General features: G+C 50.3%; 1 protein-coding gene across 2 annotated transcripts in view; it reads right to left on the reverse strand.

Annotated features, from left to right (window-relative positions):
• Positions 1-6,564: 6,564 nt before the first annotated feature.
• Positions 6,565-16,696, reverse strand: part of ERVMER34-1 (endogenous retrovirus group MER34 member 1, envelope) — a 37,736-nt gene continuing 27,604 nt past the window's right edge. The window contains exons 4-5 of one of the 2 annotated variants that reach the window (XR_006734254.1): positions 7,296-7,580; positions 6,565-6,939 (exon numbers count right to left, since the gene is read on the reverse strand). Coding sequence is in view for 1 of the 2 variants with exons in the window: in XM_045548596.1 (XP_045404552.1) it covers positions 6,857-6,939; positions 7,296-7,577 (365 nt within the window). In the remaining variant the exon portion in view is untranslated. The remainder of the gene's footprint in view (positions 6,940-7,295; positions 7,581-16,696) is intronic. The other variant, XM_045548596.1, reaches the window with a different exon arrangement.

Genomic DNA, 16,696 nt, shown 5'->3' on the forward strand with positions numbered 1-16,696 from the left:
TCCAGAGTTTGGGTTTTAATTGCTACATTACGCTGGCTCCCAGGAGGACAAAGGCTGCGGAGGCCGCTGGCCCCAGCCCCTCCTGTTGTGGCACATACACCCCCAACTTCAGCCCTGGGAGAAGTGTGACTGTCCTGTATCTGACCTGCTGGGCCTCAGGGGCCTCCTGGACAGAGGCTGGTGGCAGGAGGGTTCAAGAGACACCCAGTCCCCAGCTATCTCCTGCCATGGAGGTCCTCCGGGCACCAGTGGTGGAACTCCATCACCGCAGCACCTCTCGGGGCCTGGAGCCTCCCAGGACGTGGGCCCAGGGCTTCCAGTCACTGCTGGCCTCGGCCTGGCCTGAGTCCTGGGGTTGGGGGCCTGGCCTGGGGGCAGAAAGATGCCCGCCTCGGAGAGGCCCCCGATGGCTGGGGTGAGGGAATGAGGGGCACACACAATTCCCAGAAAGTCTGGGAAAAAGAAGGCTATAGAGATATCCTGGAAGTCCAGGCTTTGCATCTAAAACAGATGAAAGAACGGACACTCAGGACCCAGCAGGTGGGGGTTCAAAGCCCACCTGCTCACCCCTTCCCTCCAGCAGACCATGTAGCCCTGGGGCAGGAGCCTGGGCTTCCACAGGTCCTCTCAGAAAGCCATTGGCCTGAATTGTCACTGATAAGGAGGCCCAGAGAGGGCAAGCATTTGACCCAAGGCCACACAGCCCATGCTCTTTCGCCCACAGCAGAGAGGGAGGAAGTGGCACAGGGGTGGAAGGGGAGGAACGATGGCTGACAGTGGCCAGAGCATGGGTCCAGGGGCAGACCCCACCCTGACGCTGCCACTCACTGGCTGGGTGACCACGTAGCCATTTCACCCCTCTGGTGCTTTACTGAACACCCTCATCGACACCTTCCAGGGAGATGGCTGTGCTTACCCCCACTCTGCCAATGTTTACAATGTACTCAGCAGGCACTCAGTACATGTGAGTCCCTTTCCTCCTCCTTCACGAACCACCTCCTCCAGGAAGCCCTCCCAGATGGCTCTGGCTCCAGGAGACTGTTCTGTTCCCTAAGCAGCCCCCACAGGCTCTTCCCTGGGAAACTTCCTGCTTCGACCCTATTCCCCTTGTCACTCTGGCAAGACTACACATTTCAGAGGGACAGGGACAGGGATCATCCAGGCCTTTGGCTCTTGCGGTCAGGAAGCTGGCTTAAGTGAAAACATCTAGACTTACAGTGGTGGGAGAGTTCTCAGCCACTGTCCCGTAGCTGGTCAGCAGCCCCCTGTTCCCCAGGAAGAGTTTCCAGCCATCCTGCAGCAGAGCTCTTGTCTGTCTGGCGCCCTCCCTGACTGGGGTGCTGCGCTGGTGCTCGGGGAGCCCCGCGTCCTCTGAGAGCAGAAGCCCTGCTTCTTCCCCACCCTGCCTGGCCCTGTGGCTCCCTGAAGCCCCAGGGGCTTCCAGAAGGGGGAGGGTCAGAGGAGGAGAGGGAGAGGAGGGGACAGAGACACACAGAGAAACAGGACAGAGAGAAACAGACTGGAAAACAGAGACAAAGAAAGCCCAAAACAGAGACTGAAGAGAGTGAAAAAGGAAGAGAGACACAGAGAAGGCAGAGACAGAGAGACAGCGAGGTATGGAGAGACTGCGATGGGAAGGGATGACCCAAAACACAGGGAGGGACAGAAACAGAGACAGAGACCCTGTGTGAGGGAGAGCAGGACAGAGCCCGCGGCCAGGGCAGAACAGAGCCCGGGAACACCATGCTCTCCAGGGGCTCCCCTCCCCAAGCCTCCTGCCCCTGCACTCAGACAGTAACGCTGACTTTGCACCTGGCCCGGGGGCTGGGGCCACACCCCCTGCCACCTCCCAGGTGGGTGGCGGTGCTTATCCCCACTGCACGGATGAAGAAACTGAGTCTGGGAGCTGTCAGATGACTCAGCCAATTAAACTGGCTCCATTACTGCCAGGGTGCAGGCAGGAAGGTCGTGGACAGGGAGTCTGAGGCTCAGAAAGGGGCAGTGACTGGCTCCGGATCACACAGTAGCCTGTGCAGAGCCCAGGGCTGGAAGCCAGCTACCCTGGCACGTTGCCTGGCTCCAAAGAAAACAAAGTAAATCTCATTAAGTCTTTAGCAATGAGACTCCAGGTCTTATCAGATGGGCTCCGGCCAACACCCTCGAAGCTGTCAGCACCCTCCTCCGCATCCTCTTCGCCTGCCTCCTGCCGGCCTCTCTCTTTTCTGGGAAGGGCAACTCTGGGGCCGCCCAAACTCGTCCTTTCTCCCAGGAGCCAGGCCCCTGCCGATGGCATTTCCACTTCCCCACCCCTTGCCCTCCAGCCTGGACTCCCACAAAGAACTGACAAGAGGCACAGTGACCTTTTGTACAGCCTGCCCTCCACCCCCGTGACATCAGCAAAGTGTGTCCTCAGGCTTCCCCTGCAGTCCTAGCCTCCCCCCAGCCCCAGAAGAAGGGAGGGAGGACCAGGATCCTCATGCACATTGAGTAGCAGCCGCTGGCACGTGCCTTTGCTCACATGGTCTCCTGTCCTACAGGATGGGTCCAGGTGAAAAAACGCTCTGGGAGAGGAGGAGATGCAAGACGCTGCCCAGGGTCCCACAGGTCATCCGGGACAGTCGTCCGCCCCCGAGCCCGTGCTCCTGCCCTTACCCAGGCTCCCCGGCTGCTGCTCTCCTGTGTTCTGCTCCCATCCCGGTCCTGGTCCGAAGTGTGGGCCACCCCGCCCCGCAGCCCCTCCCCCTCTGCACATACACCCTGTGTCCCAGGACACACCAGGCTGGAAAGAGGAGGACACTCCCTGGCTGTGGGACCTCAGACAAGTCAGAGACCCCCCCCCCCAGGCCACAGTTTCCTGTCTGCCTTATATGGGTGGAGAGGGTAGCTTGATGGCTCTGAGGCCCGCAGGCTTGTCCCTCCTGAACCTCACCTCTGGGGCCTGGGGTCCTCGTTCCCACCCTCCCAGGTGGCCTGGATGCCTCATAGGCAGATCCCAGGCTTCCAGAGCCTTCAGAGACAGCACCTGTGGCTGCTGGGGGGCGCGGGCATCTAGGCCTGGGTGCTGTGACCTGCCCGGCCCCCACCCCAGCCTACTGACCCAGGAAGGCAGGGGGTTGGGGCGAGAGTGCGGGGAGTCCGCCCCAGGCTGTTCACACGTCCCGCGCTGCAGCTGCGGTGGACGCAGCCCGAGCCCTCTCAGAGCACCGAGCTGGGGCCGGTGGGGTCTGATGCAGACGCAGAGATTGCACTCTACAGTATGTGTGTGATACTTCAATAGACAACGAAACATTTTTTTCCATATAGTGAAAACACATCCCAAACCAAGGTGGAAACCAGAAAAGATGTTGCCAGGTAACCACATGTACAGCCGGTGTCAACGAAGCTTCTAGAAGCAGCATTTGCTGCAATGGTTTTTTTTTTTTTCGTTTTTTTTTTTTTTTTTTGAGACAGAGTCTCACTTTGTCACCCAGGCTAGAGTGAGTGCCGTGGCGTCAGCCTAGCTCACAGCAACCTCAAACTCCTGGGCTTAGGCGATCCTTCTGCCTCAGCCTCCCGAGTAGCTGGGACTACAGGCATGCGCCACCATGCCCGGCTAATTTTTTGTATATATATTTTAGTTGGCCAGATAATTTCTTTCTATTTTTTTAGTAAAGACGGGGTCTCGCTCTTACTCAGGCTGGTCTCAAACTCCTGACCTCGAGCAATCCACCCGCCTCGGCCTCCCAGAGTGCTAGGATTACAGGCATGAGCCACCGCACCCGGCCTGCAATGGTTTTAAAAGCCCAGATTTTCATTTACAAATAAAGCCAACACACTGTCTTAATTTGCCAGGCAGGAGGCTGTGATCTGGGGTCAATTTGAGCTTCTCAAGCTGTAATCTGGACCCACAAAGCACCCTGAGAAACATGGCCCAACTTCCTACAGCAGCATCAATTGACCCAAGAATTTGGGAGGAAAAAAAGGTTTTTGAAAATGTTAAAGCAAACATGGCCGTGTAAAGGCAGGGCCACTGCTGGCCTATGAGGCACTTTTGTGCAAAGTGGGAAGAAAAGTGCCCCTTCCTTGGGATAGATACAGCCCCACATCAGGGCACAGGGTTTGGCAAAGGAGCTCCAGACAGGAAGTCAGATGTCTGTGTGCAGTGGACAACCTGCCCAGCCATTCACAGCAGCTCTGTATCACGGAGTGGAGCTCGGAATTCACACGCGCACATATATTAAGCAGAGACCTTCAAGGAGACTCTGCTCACAGCCAGCTCTTCCAGCTGCAGCCCTTGGGCCCCTCTCCAGGGCATGTATCCACTTGTGCCTTTACTGGGTGTCAGTTTGGGGAAGTCTGTAACATGCCCTTGGTAAGAGGAACAGGCTTGCAGAGCCAGAGGAGAATGGGAAAAGGGAAGGAAGAGGAGGAGTGATGCCAGAAGAAAGGATAAGGGGACAGGAAGGCTTCTCAGACAGCCCCTCGCCCTGCCCCTGGGTCATCTTGGCTCAGTGCTAACAGTTGGGTGGGAGTGGGGGGGTCTATGTACCCTCAGATGGGAGGAGGGCTCCCTAAGAGCACAAGCTGGGTCACCCCCAGAGGCAGACCCAAGCAGAGTGAAAGGAGCACTAGGCCCAGAGTCAGGAGCCCTGGCTCCCTGTCCTGAGACCCTGCAGATGGGCTGGAGGGCCTCGCACCACCCTCCATGGCCTCAGTCTTCGCAGCTGTACAAGGAGGGGATTGGGTAGCTGCTGCTCAGACCCTGTCCAGCTCTGACACAGTGGGACCAGGCAAGGCTCACACCTCCTGCTGCCCCCTCCCCACCTTCTTCCCAACAGCGTCCCAGCGCCCCCAGCCTCAGTGTCCCTCCCCGAGTGGCCCACAGTGAGGCCAGCCAGGGTTGGGCTGAGTCTGAGAGCCAACCAGCCCCAACCGAGGCCTGAATCACCCGGCCCGGACCTGGCCCTCTGCCCCGGGGAGCTCGAGGTGCCAGCGCAGCCTGGCAGGGCGGGCACCTGGTTCCGAGCCACTGCTTTGCCATAATACACGCTTCCTGCTCCGCTTCCCCTCAGCCCACATGCAGCCTCCTTTTCCCCAGACGCCAGCGCTGGCTCCCACGGGCCAGCCACCCACAGCAGCCACCCACAGCACAGGCCTCCTGGGTGCTGGCTCTGAGGGCGGACGGAGGGGCCCTGCAGTCTGAAGGGGGACACACAGCTTCTGCTGTGTAGGCCGAGCATAGAGACAAACTGCCCGTCCCTCAGGAGCCCCCTCTGATGGGGGAGGCACAGCCCCTGCCCTTGGACGCTTCTGGTCTGATGCGGCGACATATGCCTAAAACATCAACTCACAATTAAGGCAAATTAATAAGAGAAAGGTTTATTTGCCATGTGCATAGAGAGAATCACACAGTGATTACCCAATATCCCAATGAAGTTCAGATATTTTTACACCTGTCTTTTTGGAGGGAGGGGAAATGTGGGGTATAGGCCATCTGTTTAGGGGTGACAAATGGCACTAGGGAGGACAAATGGATGGGGGCAACAGGTAACTTGTAAATGATTCTCTTTGCAAATTATATTAACGTGAGAGGCAGGTGTTGTGTTTAAAATGATTGGGGCCAGGTCTCCTTGCATTCTGATCTCGTCTGCTGCAATCTATGGGATAACAGCGAGAGGAGGGGAAGCCAGCTACCGCCTTTGATCTTCTGGTCAGGTCGGTCCGGTTTGTGCAGATAGAGGGAAAGCCTCTGCCAAGGGTCTGTTACTCTCCAAGAACCTTTAATTCAAAATATTCTTTATACCAAGGATCATATTTTGGGGTGAAATTTCCTGAGCTCCTTCATTGCCCCTGTCTGGAACTTCCCTAGAAGCTTCATACATTAAAAGGTGAGTTGGTAGCTGCAGAGAGAGAGAGATCGGGTTAGTTGTCAAGTAACAGGAGATCTGAAAAGGGAGATAGGAACATAGACTAGCATGAGAATGAACAAGTAGGAAAGAACAGATCTAAGCCCATTTCCCCACTGCCCGTTAGTCAGTCTCCCGTTCTTGGAAATAGGTCTTCCTTAATCTGATGGAGAATATTTACCTTGTCTTCTAAGAGGTATAGATCGCAGTCTCTGCTTGCCCCGTGTGGTTTTATGTAGAAAGAGCATTTTTTCACCAATAGTCATGCAAGCTCTGTCGGGCTGTCAGGGCATCCAGGACGCGGCAGTTTTCAAATACAACAGAGGCCAGGCTGCTGACTTCTAACTGAAGCGCTGCCAGTGCTGGCACGGCGACACTGAACTCTTGTTCTACTACCACAGAGAGATTCAAAACTGTCTTTTTAATCTTAGGAGTTCCAAATGCTTGGGAAAGAGTCCTGAGCACCAAAAAGAACTCATAATTGTGGCTGGGTGTGGTGGCTCATGCGTAGAATCCTAGCACTCTGGGAGGCCAAGGCAGGAGGACGGTTTGAGCTCAGGAGTTGGAGGTTGCAGTGAGCTACAATGATGCCACTGCACTCTACCCAGGGGGACAGAGTGAGACTCTGTCTCAAAGAAAAAAACAAAACAAAAACAATGCAACTAAACACCCTCCTCACAACCCCCCACCCCTTAAAAAAATAAAAATGAAAATAAAACTTAGAATTGTGATATATAAGACGGTTTTTTATAATACCACATCTAGTACATTTGCTTGGTACCACTTTATGAACAAAAGAGCCCACGCATGTAGTTTGGCTGGCGTTTACAGTAGAGTACCTAGTAACAGAGGGTGTCAGAAACTAAGTCCACAGTGTCCGGACCACCTAGGTGGGAACCACTTGTATATTTCATTGCCACACACAATAAGAAGACCAGTGTAATTTACAGATAGGGTCAGGTTGGAACCTGTCACCTCCCGGTCTGGAGTTTGCCGTGCCTCTTCTTCCTCACTGGCACTTCCACATCCCCAGTGTCCATGTGTCCCTGCCAGGCTATGGGAACAGAACAGGTTATGAAATCTTTGCTGCTAAAGACCTTTGGTCTAGTTCTGGCCGTTACAGGGCTTGGTTTTGTCACCTAACCAAGTCAGTCCAGAGTTTTGGTCTAACCATATGTAATCTTTCGTGTCTGACAACTTAACAAAAGGAGCAAGTGAACTACCCCAACATCTGGTGATTTGGCAATTGTTGACATCACGAGGGTTTGTGTCAGCACCATTCAAGAGGTCACTCGTGGAATCAAACTGTAGAGTCTGATCGCAGCATTGCCCTGGTATGTCACCCAGAAAAGATCCAGCACTATCCCTGTTTTTAATGCAGAGGGAAAAATTCCTTTCTTGTGACTTTACCTGAGCAAAAGATAGTTCTTGAGCTTCCAGAGGTTCTTCTGTGTCCAGTTGACTCACCAACAGGAGAAGCAGCATGCTGTTTCTTCTCTAGTTGTGGATGCCACCTGTCACACATCCATATTCCAGACTGGTTCCACCAGGCACTCACATTGGCAGAAACAAGAATGGATTCAGATTCCTTTGCGTGATCTAGGTGTTGGCATAACCGGTAATTAGATCGATCAGTCAGTGTGGCCAGGGTTTGAAAGACAGGTGCAGAGGGACGCCGGGTCCGTGCCTGACCTGCTGGAAAAACAGCAAGGGTTAGTAAGTGCCAGGCAGAGTTGGAAAGAGTCATCGTGGAAGATTAAAGGGAGACTGGGATGGGTTGAGGCGATCTCCACTCAGCTTCCAACGTGCAGTCCTCAAAGGGGCGGGCTTAAAGGAAGAGGGGTTTTAACAAGGATCATTTGGGGGGGGTTAAAAGACAAAAAGGAATTTATAGATGAAAAATGGGGTGTCTTGAGCCACAATCTCGGGAAAAAGCTGTCTACTTCGTGACAACATCTGCTTCAGGGGCCTGGGAACTGGCCCCGGAAATCCTTCCTTTCAGGTCACCTTAAGGGTCATCCTTCAAGTCTCCCAGTGTAGTTTGTTGTGGTTCATGTGAATCCAGAGGTATTGTTCTTCCATTTTTATGGCAGCACAGGTAGTTCACAGCATTTTATAAGGGCCTTCCTAGCGAGGGGACGGCTTTGACATACACACGGTCTCTTGGTCAAACAAGAGGACAGGCCTGTCGGCTGGCGGAGGCTGCGCTCCTTCCACCAGTCGGTGACATGCTGCTAGCACAGTCAGCACCTGTGTGTAGCGAGTCATGGCATCGAACTGCTCACTTCAATCCCCGCCGTGTTCGGTCAGTCCAGGAATAGAAGGTCCGTAGGTGTCAGTGTGCCTGGGGTGACAGAACACTGTGTAGCCTCAGCTCGCCTGCTTGGATGGTGTTCAGTATATCCACTAATCACGTAAACAATAACCCAACAGCAAGAAAAGCCTAAAGCTGGAGGTAAACCTAGCACATCAATTTGGAGTGCCTAAAGGGACAGTCTGGGCCTGTGGGGGCCAGTTTCCTCCACAGACTTGGTGAGATTTACAAGTAGTGCACTGGGAAATGGTTTGGTCGGATATATTGTAGATCCCAGGGTAGTACCGATTCCACATTTGGTTTTCTTAATTACCCCCATTTGCACACACGTCCCACAGGATGGGAGAGAAGCACAAGTCAAAAAGTTAAAAAGAAAAGGGGCCCCAGGTGAAAGGGTGTGAGATTCGTGTGCGGGCAGAGAAAGATTAGGATATACAGAAGGAAACATGTACTTATTTTCCTGAGAAAGAGAGAGAGAGAGGAGGGAGTAGCCACAGCACACAGAGGAAGGAAGGAACCACCAGACAGTTGAAGAAAAGCAGCTTGGTGCTTTTAAAGGGTAAAAATGTGGGTTTTTTTCCTGCTTCAGACTGAAAACACGAGCAGCTTCCAGATGTCAGGGAGTCGGCTTTCCCCTTTCTCTTCCTCCTGAACCCAGTTAGGATCAAAAATTTGCTCAAACTCAGAAAGTTCAAAACACAAATCTGTGGCACTTGGGAATCTGAGCGAGAACTTACCCGCAAGCCCCAGCTGCGATGGGACAGCAAAGGACAGCAGGTCCCGCAGGTGCCTCGCTTGGGCTCCCGGTGCTCCTGGGGTCTCTGAGAGCTCTTTCCCAGAACCCACTTTTGATAAAAATTAAATTTAACAGAGTTTAATTGAGAAAAGAGTAATTCACAAATTGGGCAGCTGAACTAGAACAGGCTCAGAGAGACTCTAATGCTGTAGGGTGGTTGAAGAAGACTCATGGACAGAAAAGAGAAAGTGACATATAGATAATGGAAGTGAGTTATAGAAACAGCTAATTGATTACAGCTCAGTGTTTGTCTTACTTAAACACAGTTTGAACAGCTGGCTGCCTTCGATTGGCCAAAACTCCATGATCGGCAAAGAGGAGGTGTAGAAAGGAGTGAACATGAATGGAAGAAACTTAGCTGGGACAAACAGTTGACACTTTGCTTTTGAACTTTTAAACTAAAGTATCGGCCAGGCGTGGTGGCTCACACCTGTAATCCTAGCACTTTGGGAGGCTGAGGCGGGAGAATCGCTAAAGGTCAGGAGTTCAAGACCAGCCTGAGCAAGAGCAAGATCCCATCTCTACTAAAAATAGAAAGAAATTATCTGGACAGCTAAAAATATATATAGAAAAATTAGCCAGGCGCATGCCTGTAGTCCCAGCTACTCGGGAGGCTGAGGCAGGAGGATCACTTGAGCCGAGGAGTTTGAGGTTGCTGGGAGCTAGGCTGATGCCACGGCACTCTAGCCCGGACAACAAAGTGAGACTCCGTCTCAAAAAAAAAAAAGAAAGAAAGAAAAATGAAAATAAATAAATAAACTAAAGTATCCTTTTAAGTGAAACCAAAAAGCCTTAACCAAGGTTACAACTTAATCAAAGAAGCAAGACGTGTCTTTAAAGAGGTGGAGAACAGTTTTTACAAGATCTAGAAAAGCCACAAAAGCAACTCAAAGAAAGAAAAGCATCCCTAGTCATAAACAAGATCTAACCCACAATTTTGTCGAGCAGTATTTCCTAGGGTCCCAGCTTTCCGTTCACACATAAATACCTAAAAGCCCTGTATGAAGCAAAGGCTGTGCACAGAAGGGAAGACAAGCACGAATGGCAGAAGTTACACAAATATCAAACCAGAGCAGGCTCATTCCCTGTCCGGGAATCAAACCCAGGTTGTTCAGGTGAAAGCACAGAACTTAAACCATCAGGCAATAGGCACACTGGCCTGAGCCACCATTCCCATAGGGGCAGTGTTCAAAGGATTTTTTAACCTTTTTAACCAGATATTTGCTCTTCAATTTCATCAAGAGAAATTTTAAAGCTAGCCACAACATTATGTGTCTTTTTAAAATCTAACGTTTTTTCTATTAATACAAATAAGGCAATTGTTTCCAATAAGAGAGCTCTAAAATTTATTTATTTATTTACTTTTTTTTTTTTTTTTTTTTTTTTTTTTGAGACAGAGTCTCACTCTGTTCCCCGGGCTAGAGTGAGTGCCATGGCATCAGCCTAGCTCACAGCAACCTCAAACTCCTGGGCTCAGGTGATCCTACTGCCTCAGCCTCCCGAGTAGCTGGGACTACAGGCATGCACCACCATGCCCGGCTAATTTTTTTGTATATATTTTAGTTGTTTGGCTAATTTCTTTCTATTTTTAGTAGAGATGGGGTCTCGCTCTTGCTCAGGCTGGTCTCGAACTCCTGAGCTCAAACAATCCTCCCGCCTCAGTCTCCCCGAGTGCTAGGATTACAGGTGTGAGCCACCGCGCCCGGCCTAAAATTTATTTTTCAGAAAATTTAGACGTCTTCTCATTTCAAGGATCCATCTTTTGGCCATTTAATCTCAAAGGTATATTCATTCCAAAAGCCACTCAATCCAACGCCTCTGCTTAGAAAGCCCAGGTGGTGATTTTCCAGGCTTAGCCTGGGCAGGGCACGGGGAAGGCAGTTTCCAAGATTCCCAAAACTTCACTCTCAGAAAAAGACTCACGATAGACAAAGACCTTTTAAAACAAAGACTCAGACTTCCCCAGAGCTCGACAAAAAACAGCGGGTGCACAGAGTGTGCTGTTCAGAATCTTGTGTCACGGACTCCCAGCCTTTTCAGATTGGCCACCTGACGTGTTCCGGGGACAAAGCGCCCCCCGCGTGGCGGAGACTGCGGAGAGAAATCCCCCCCAGTCGCAAGACAAGCTCAGGGACGTGCGACAGGACGGGAGGGGAGCCTCATACGGTTTTTGTTTCCGGGGACCTGCAGCAACATCTGTCTTAACTGTCGCAGGTCTGGCCAGCACCGTGTGACTGGCTGCCTCTGGGGCTGGCGCGAACCTCGGGGTCATGGGGCGCCAGGCCTGAGTTCTGCCCTGCGGTGACCCTCTTTATGACAAAAACAGCACAGAAAAACAATCGGCAAGAGAAAGAACAACAAAAATGGCTATTTCTGAGGGGAGAGAAAAATCAAACAATATGAATATTCATTCCATGAAAGTACCAAAAAATACCAATATTCATACCAAAAGTACCAAGAGGAAGAGGAGTCAGTTGTCCCCTTTGATCTTCTGCTGAGGTCAGTCGGGTTTGTGCAGATAGAGGGCAAGCCCCTCCCAGTGCTTTTGAGCTCAAATGGCCTTTAATTCAAAATATTCTTTGTGCCAAGGAGTCATATTTTGGGGTGAAATTTCCTGAGCTCCTTCAAGGGCTGCCCTGGGCATGGGTTCTGGTGGGAGACCAGAGCTGAGAGGGCTGGGTAGGGGGCATGGTAGGCAAGCTGAGGGGGGTCACCTTGGGGACTGAGGTCGCTCCTGACCCGCACACCTGCTCACAGCCGGCAGAGTGCCTTCACTCACTGTCTCCCTTGGGTCACATCATGATCCAGGAGTGAGGACAGCCAGGGATTGGCCTCCCTATTTGACAGATGGGGAAACTGAGGCCCAGAAGGAGAAGTGACAGGACCGAGGGCACACAGCGAGGCAGGACTAGAGCCCAGGTTTATCTCCAGAGGGAAGGAGAGCAGGAGGGAGGCATGGAGGAGCGGCAGGTGACTAAGGGAGCTGGCTCCGCACACCCTTGGCCCGGGGAGGCTCCGGAGGCTCCGGCAGTCAGGCACCCTCTGCCCCAGTGCCCCGGAGATGGCCTGTCTCAGGGCTGCCTGGAGCTGGCCTTTCTCAATCCTGTTTGGAAAATGTCTTTTGTTTGAAGGAGACCTGCTGCCTCACCAGGCATTTACGAGCCTGGCTTATTGGTCCGGCCCACGGAGCCTGGGGCACAGCGTCTATGTGAGCCAAGAGAAACACCCGCTAAGCCACAGCCCTGGCCCAGCCGCCTCAACTCCTCTGTAAGCCAAGGCTGGGTGGAGGCTGGAAATCCTCAACCGTTAGAGCTAGAAGGGACCCCAAGGGTGAGTTGGTCCAACTCTTGCCTTTGACAGAAGGAAACAGTGAGGACCAGAGAAGGGCAGTGACTTGCCCAAGGTCACACAGCACACCAGCAGCAGAACTTGGACCTGACACTGGCTCCCTGACCCCTGTCCAGGGCTCTCTCCAGCACGAGGACCAGGAGGAGCAGCTGTTCTCCTCCAGTTGTCCTTGTGGGGCCAGCTCAGGATGTCAGAAAGATCTTCTGCATTTGGGGTCTTTGGGGGTTTACCTTTTGTGGGGCTGTGCACCTGGCTCTGCCTCTACCCCCAGAGCATCCCCGAGGTGGCTGCCCCAGGACCTGGCCATTGTACCTGGCCCAGGTGGGATTTGGGGACACAGAGGGTCACATCACCTCTCCTCCCCCCCACCTCGGTCAGCCACCAGGATCCCCTAAGCAGGGACAAAGGCCCTGCTGAGATGGCCCAGCCGCTGGGGTTGGGGAAGGACAGGGACTTACTATTCTGTGAGCGCCTCCCACATGCCCCTCCCAGGGCAGAGCGCCTGAGCCTAACATTACCTCACTGGAGTCTCACGAGTGTTGGGAGACCAGGCACTTTTACAAGAGAAAAGGGAAGTTCAAGATGTTGAGACGCGTTGCCCAAGGTCATGCAGCACCTTCCCAGTGAGCCAGAGTGCCAGCGAGTTTGTCTGCGCCCAAGCCCACGCTTCATCTCTGCACTGTCCTGGCAGCCTCCGGGAGGGCCGCAGGGGCTGCCCACCTCCTCAGGGTGCACCCAGCACATCCCGTCACTTCACCCCACTGACCTGGTCTGGGGGTGGGTTGGGGCTGGGCTTGCCAGCAGCTGTAGCCCTGGCTGTGGGGCTCCCTGGGGAGAAGTGGTGATGCAGGCACAGGTAGACCTGGCTCTGGGGCACGTTCAAGCCCGTTGAGATTCCCAAGCCAGCTGAGGCCTGCAGGAGGGGCCCAGGGGCTCAGCTGAAGAGGTGTCATGGGCCAGACTCAAGTTTGCACCATTCCAAGGCTGGGATGGAGGTGCAGAGACCTGGGCTCCAGTTGAATTCTGCCATGTCCTGCTACGTGACCTTGGGCACATTGCTGCCCCTTCTGAGCTTCACTTGCCGGAAGCTGGTCACTGACATCCCGTGATATCCGAGTCTACATGTGCCTGGTTAGGACCAAAGGTTCAGGCAGGACCTATGCTTGGCAGGGAGGGAAGAGGAAGGGAAGAGAGCCGGGCCAGGCCAGGTATGACCTGGGCTGTGCCTCTCTGGTGGGACCCTGCCCATGGCATCCCTCACTAGCTGCAGCATCAGGAACTCTGCCACGGTGGAGGGAGGCTTGGCTGGGCCTCTTGCAGAAAGCCATGGAAGGCCCTGAAGTTTAGGGGGTGCAGGACCAGAGGGCTGGGCCATTGACTCAGCTTATTTAGTGATTCTCGAACTACTAGGGCTCTCCATTTCTCATGTGATAGCACAACAGTGCACTGGAGGCTGGCTCTGGAGACCTGATTGTGCACATGTCACATTGGTAGCTTGAAACTGGCCATGGTGTGGAATATTCACACCAAGGAAATTAGTAAATGCTACACATAAAGGTTTCATTTGTGTGCTGTATGGTTGGTTGATTTGGAAAGCCAGTTGTTAAGTATTTACCAGAACACCACTGGTTGTGTGGATAACTTAAATTTTTCTAAAAATTTGTCCATTTTATCTAAGTTTCCACATGTATCGGCATATATTTTCTTTTTATTTAAACTTAATTTTAACAACTAAAGAAAAAAAATATGTCAATTGGACTTCATCAAAATTTAAAACTTTTGTGCTTCAAAGGACAATATGAAGGAAGTGAAAAGACAACCTCTAGAAGGGGAGAAAATATTTGCAAATCGTGTATCTGATCAGGGTGTAGTATTCAGAATATGTAAAAAAAAAAAAACTCTTGCAACTCAACAATAAAAAGAGAACCTAATTAGCAAAGGGACAAAGGATTTAAATAGACATTTCTCCAAAGAGGATACAAGAATGCCCAATAAGTACATTGAAAAGATGCTCAACGTCATTAGTCAGTAGGTAAATGCCAATCAAAACCACAGTGAGATACCACCTCACACCCACTAGGATGGGATAATCAGAACGACAGATGATGACAAGTGTTGTCGAGGAGGTGGAGAAGTGGGAGCCTTCATGCGTGGCTGGTGGGAATGTAAAATGGTGCAGTCACTTTGGAAACCATCAATGCAGGGCTGTGACAGTGTGACAGCCCTTGTACCTCTCTGGGTGAGGGGCGTGTGAAAGGAAGGGACTGCTGCCCTGGGGGCTTCCCCTGGGAGGACGCAGGCAGTTCTTTGGCCCTATGTGTTTGCAGGTGGGAGCTGGAAGCCAGAGACACAAGCTTGGCTCCCCAGAAAGATTGCAGGAGGTAGGTGTCCCCTCTCTTGGGGTCCCTCAAAGGCCAACAGATCTAAGACGGCACCAGTCCCCTCCTGAAACTGATGTGGCTTCCTTCCATTTCCTGTATTGTGTCTTTCTATCCTCCTATGTCTGCTCTTGTTAAGTTCCCTTATTTAAGACTTCTTTTATTCTTCCCAGTGAAACTTGCCAGAAGTTCCTCAATTTATAATTAAATTGATTTTCCAAGAACCAATTGTTGGATTTTTTTATAATCCTATTTTTTTTTTCACCAATTTCTACTTTTACATTTATCTTTCCTTTGGGGAGCTTAATCTCGTTATTTTTCTAACGTCTCCAGTTAAGTGTTTAATTCATTTAAGTTTCTGCCTTTCTTCTTTTCTACCATAAACATTTAAGACTATGCATTTCCTTCTAAAAATCGTTTTAGCTGAGTCCGTGGGTTTTCATATGTTGTCTTTTTACTATTGCTGAGTTCATAATTTCCATAACAATGTCTCCTTTGATCAATGAGTTATTCAAATGACTGTTTTTTTAAATTTCCAAATGAGTGGGGTTTTTTTTTTTATTATCCTTGCTGAGTTCTGAGTTAATTGCATTAGAGTCAGAGGATGTGGTCTGGATGATACAGTTTATGTCGATTTTGTCGAGACTTGCTCTGGCCGGTGCCCACATAAGTCAGTTTTCATATGTTTCATATGCTTGAGAAAAATGTGCATTTGCCCGCGGGATCACCTATGTGTCGACTGGATGGCGCTTGTAATTCGTGTTCATCAAATCTTTCATTGACTATTAATTTTTTGTCTGTTTTATAATTTATCAATTATTGAGATGTGTTAAAATCTCCCACTATACTAATGAATTTGTCCAGTTCTCAGAGTTCAATCCCTTTTAGCTTCATATATTTTGATGATTAGCGTGATCCTGTCTTCCTGAAATGAATTGAGAAATTACCTCTCCTCTTCTGTTTTCTGGGAGAGATTGTGTAGAATCGGTGTAAATTGTTTAAGCATTTGGTAGGATTCTCCAGCAAAACGATCTGGGCCAGCCACATTTCTTTTTCAGGAGTTTTAAAATTATTAATTCAGTTTCCTTAATAGTAACAGGGCTATTCAAATTACCTGTTTCATACTGGGTGAGTTTGGGCTGTTTGCATTTTTTGAGAAAGTAGTTCATTTCATCGAAGTTGTCAAATTTATGTTTGTAAAGTTGTTTTTAATATTCCCTTATTATTCTCTTGGCGTCTGCAGGGTCTGCATGGATATTCCCAGTTTTATTCCTGATAATGGTAATTTGTGTCTTCTCTCTTCTCTGTCGGTCTTGCGAGGCATTTGCCAATTTTATTGATCTTTTCAAAGAACGAGATTTTGTTTCATTGATTTTCTGTGTTGTTTTTCTTTCATTTTCTTTGATTTCTGCTCTTATTTCCTTCCTTCTGATGGCTTTGGGTTTCTTTTGCTCTTCTTCTAATTACTTAAGGTGGGAGCTTAGATCATCAATTTGAAAGTTTTTCTTCTTTCTAATGTAAGCATTTAGCGCTATAGATTTCCTTCTCAGCACGGCTTTCTCTGTGTTCCATGAACTTGGATATGTTGTATTTAAAATTTCATTCAGCTCAATGTATTTTTTAATTTCCCTTGAGACTTCCTCTTTGACCCAGGTATTGTTTAGAAGTGTGTTGTTTAGTTTCTAAGCATTTAGAGATTTTCCTGTTATTTTTGTTATGTATTTTTATTTTAATTCCATTGCAGTCAGAGACCATATTCTATTTTCTCAGTTCTTTTAAATCTTTTTAGATTTGTTTTATGATCCAGGATATGGTCTGTCTTGCCATACATCTCATAGGTCCTTGAAAAAAATGTGTATTCTGCTGTAGTTGAGTGGGGTGTTCTATAAATGTTGGTTAGATACTGTTGGTGGATGGTGTTTGTTGAGTTCTATAACTTAGCTGATTTCTGTCTAGTTGTTCTGTCAATAGTTGA

This window comes from Lemur catta, chromosome 3 (assembly GCF_020740605.2).
Source record: "Lemur catta isolate mLemCat1 chromosome 3, mLemCat1.pri, whole genome shotgun sequence".
Lineage (NCBI taxonomy): Eukaryota > Metazoa > Chordata > Mammalia > Primates > Lemuridae > Lemur > Lemur catta.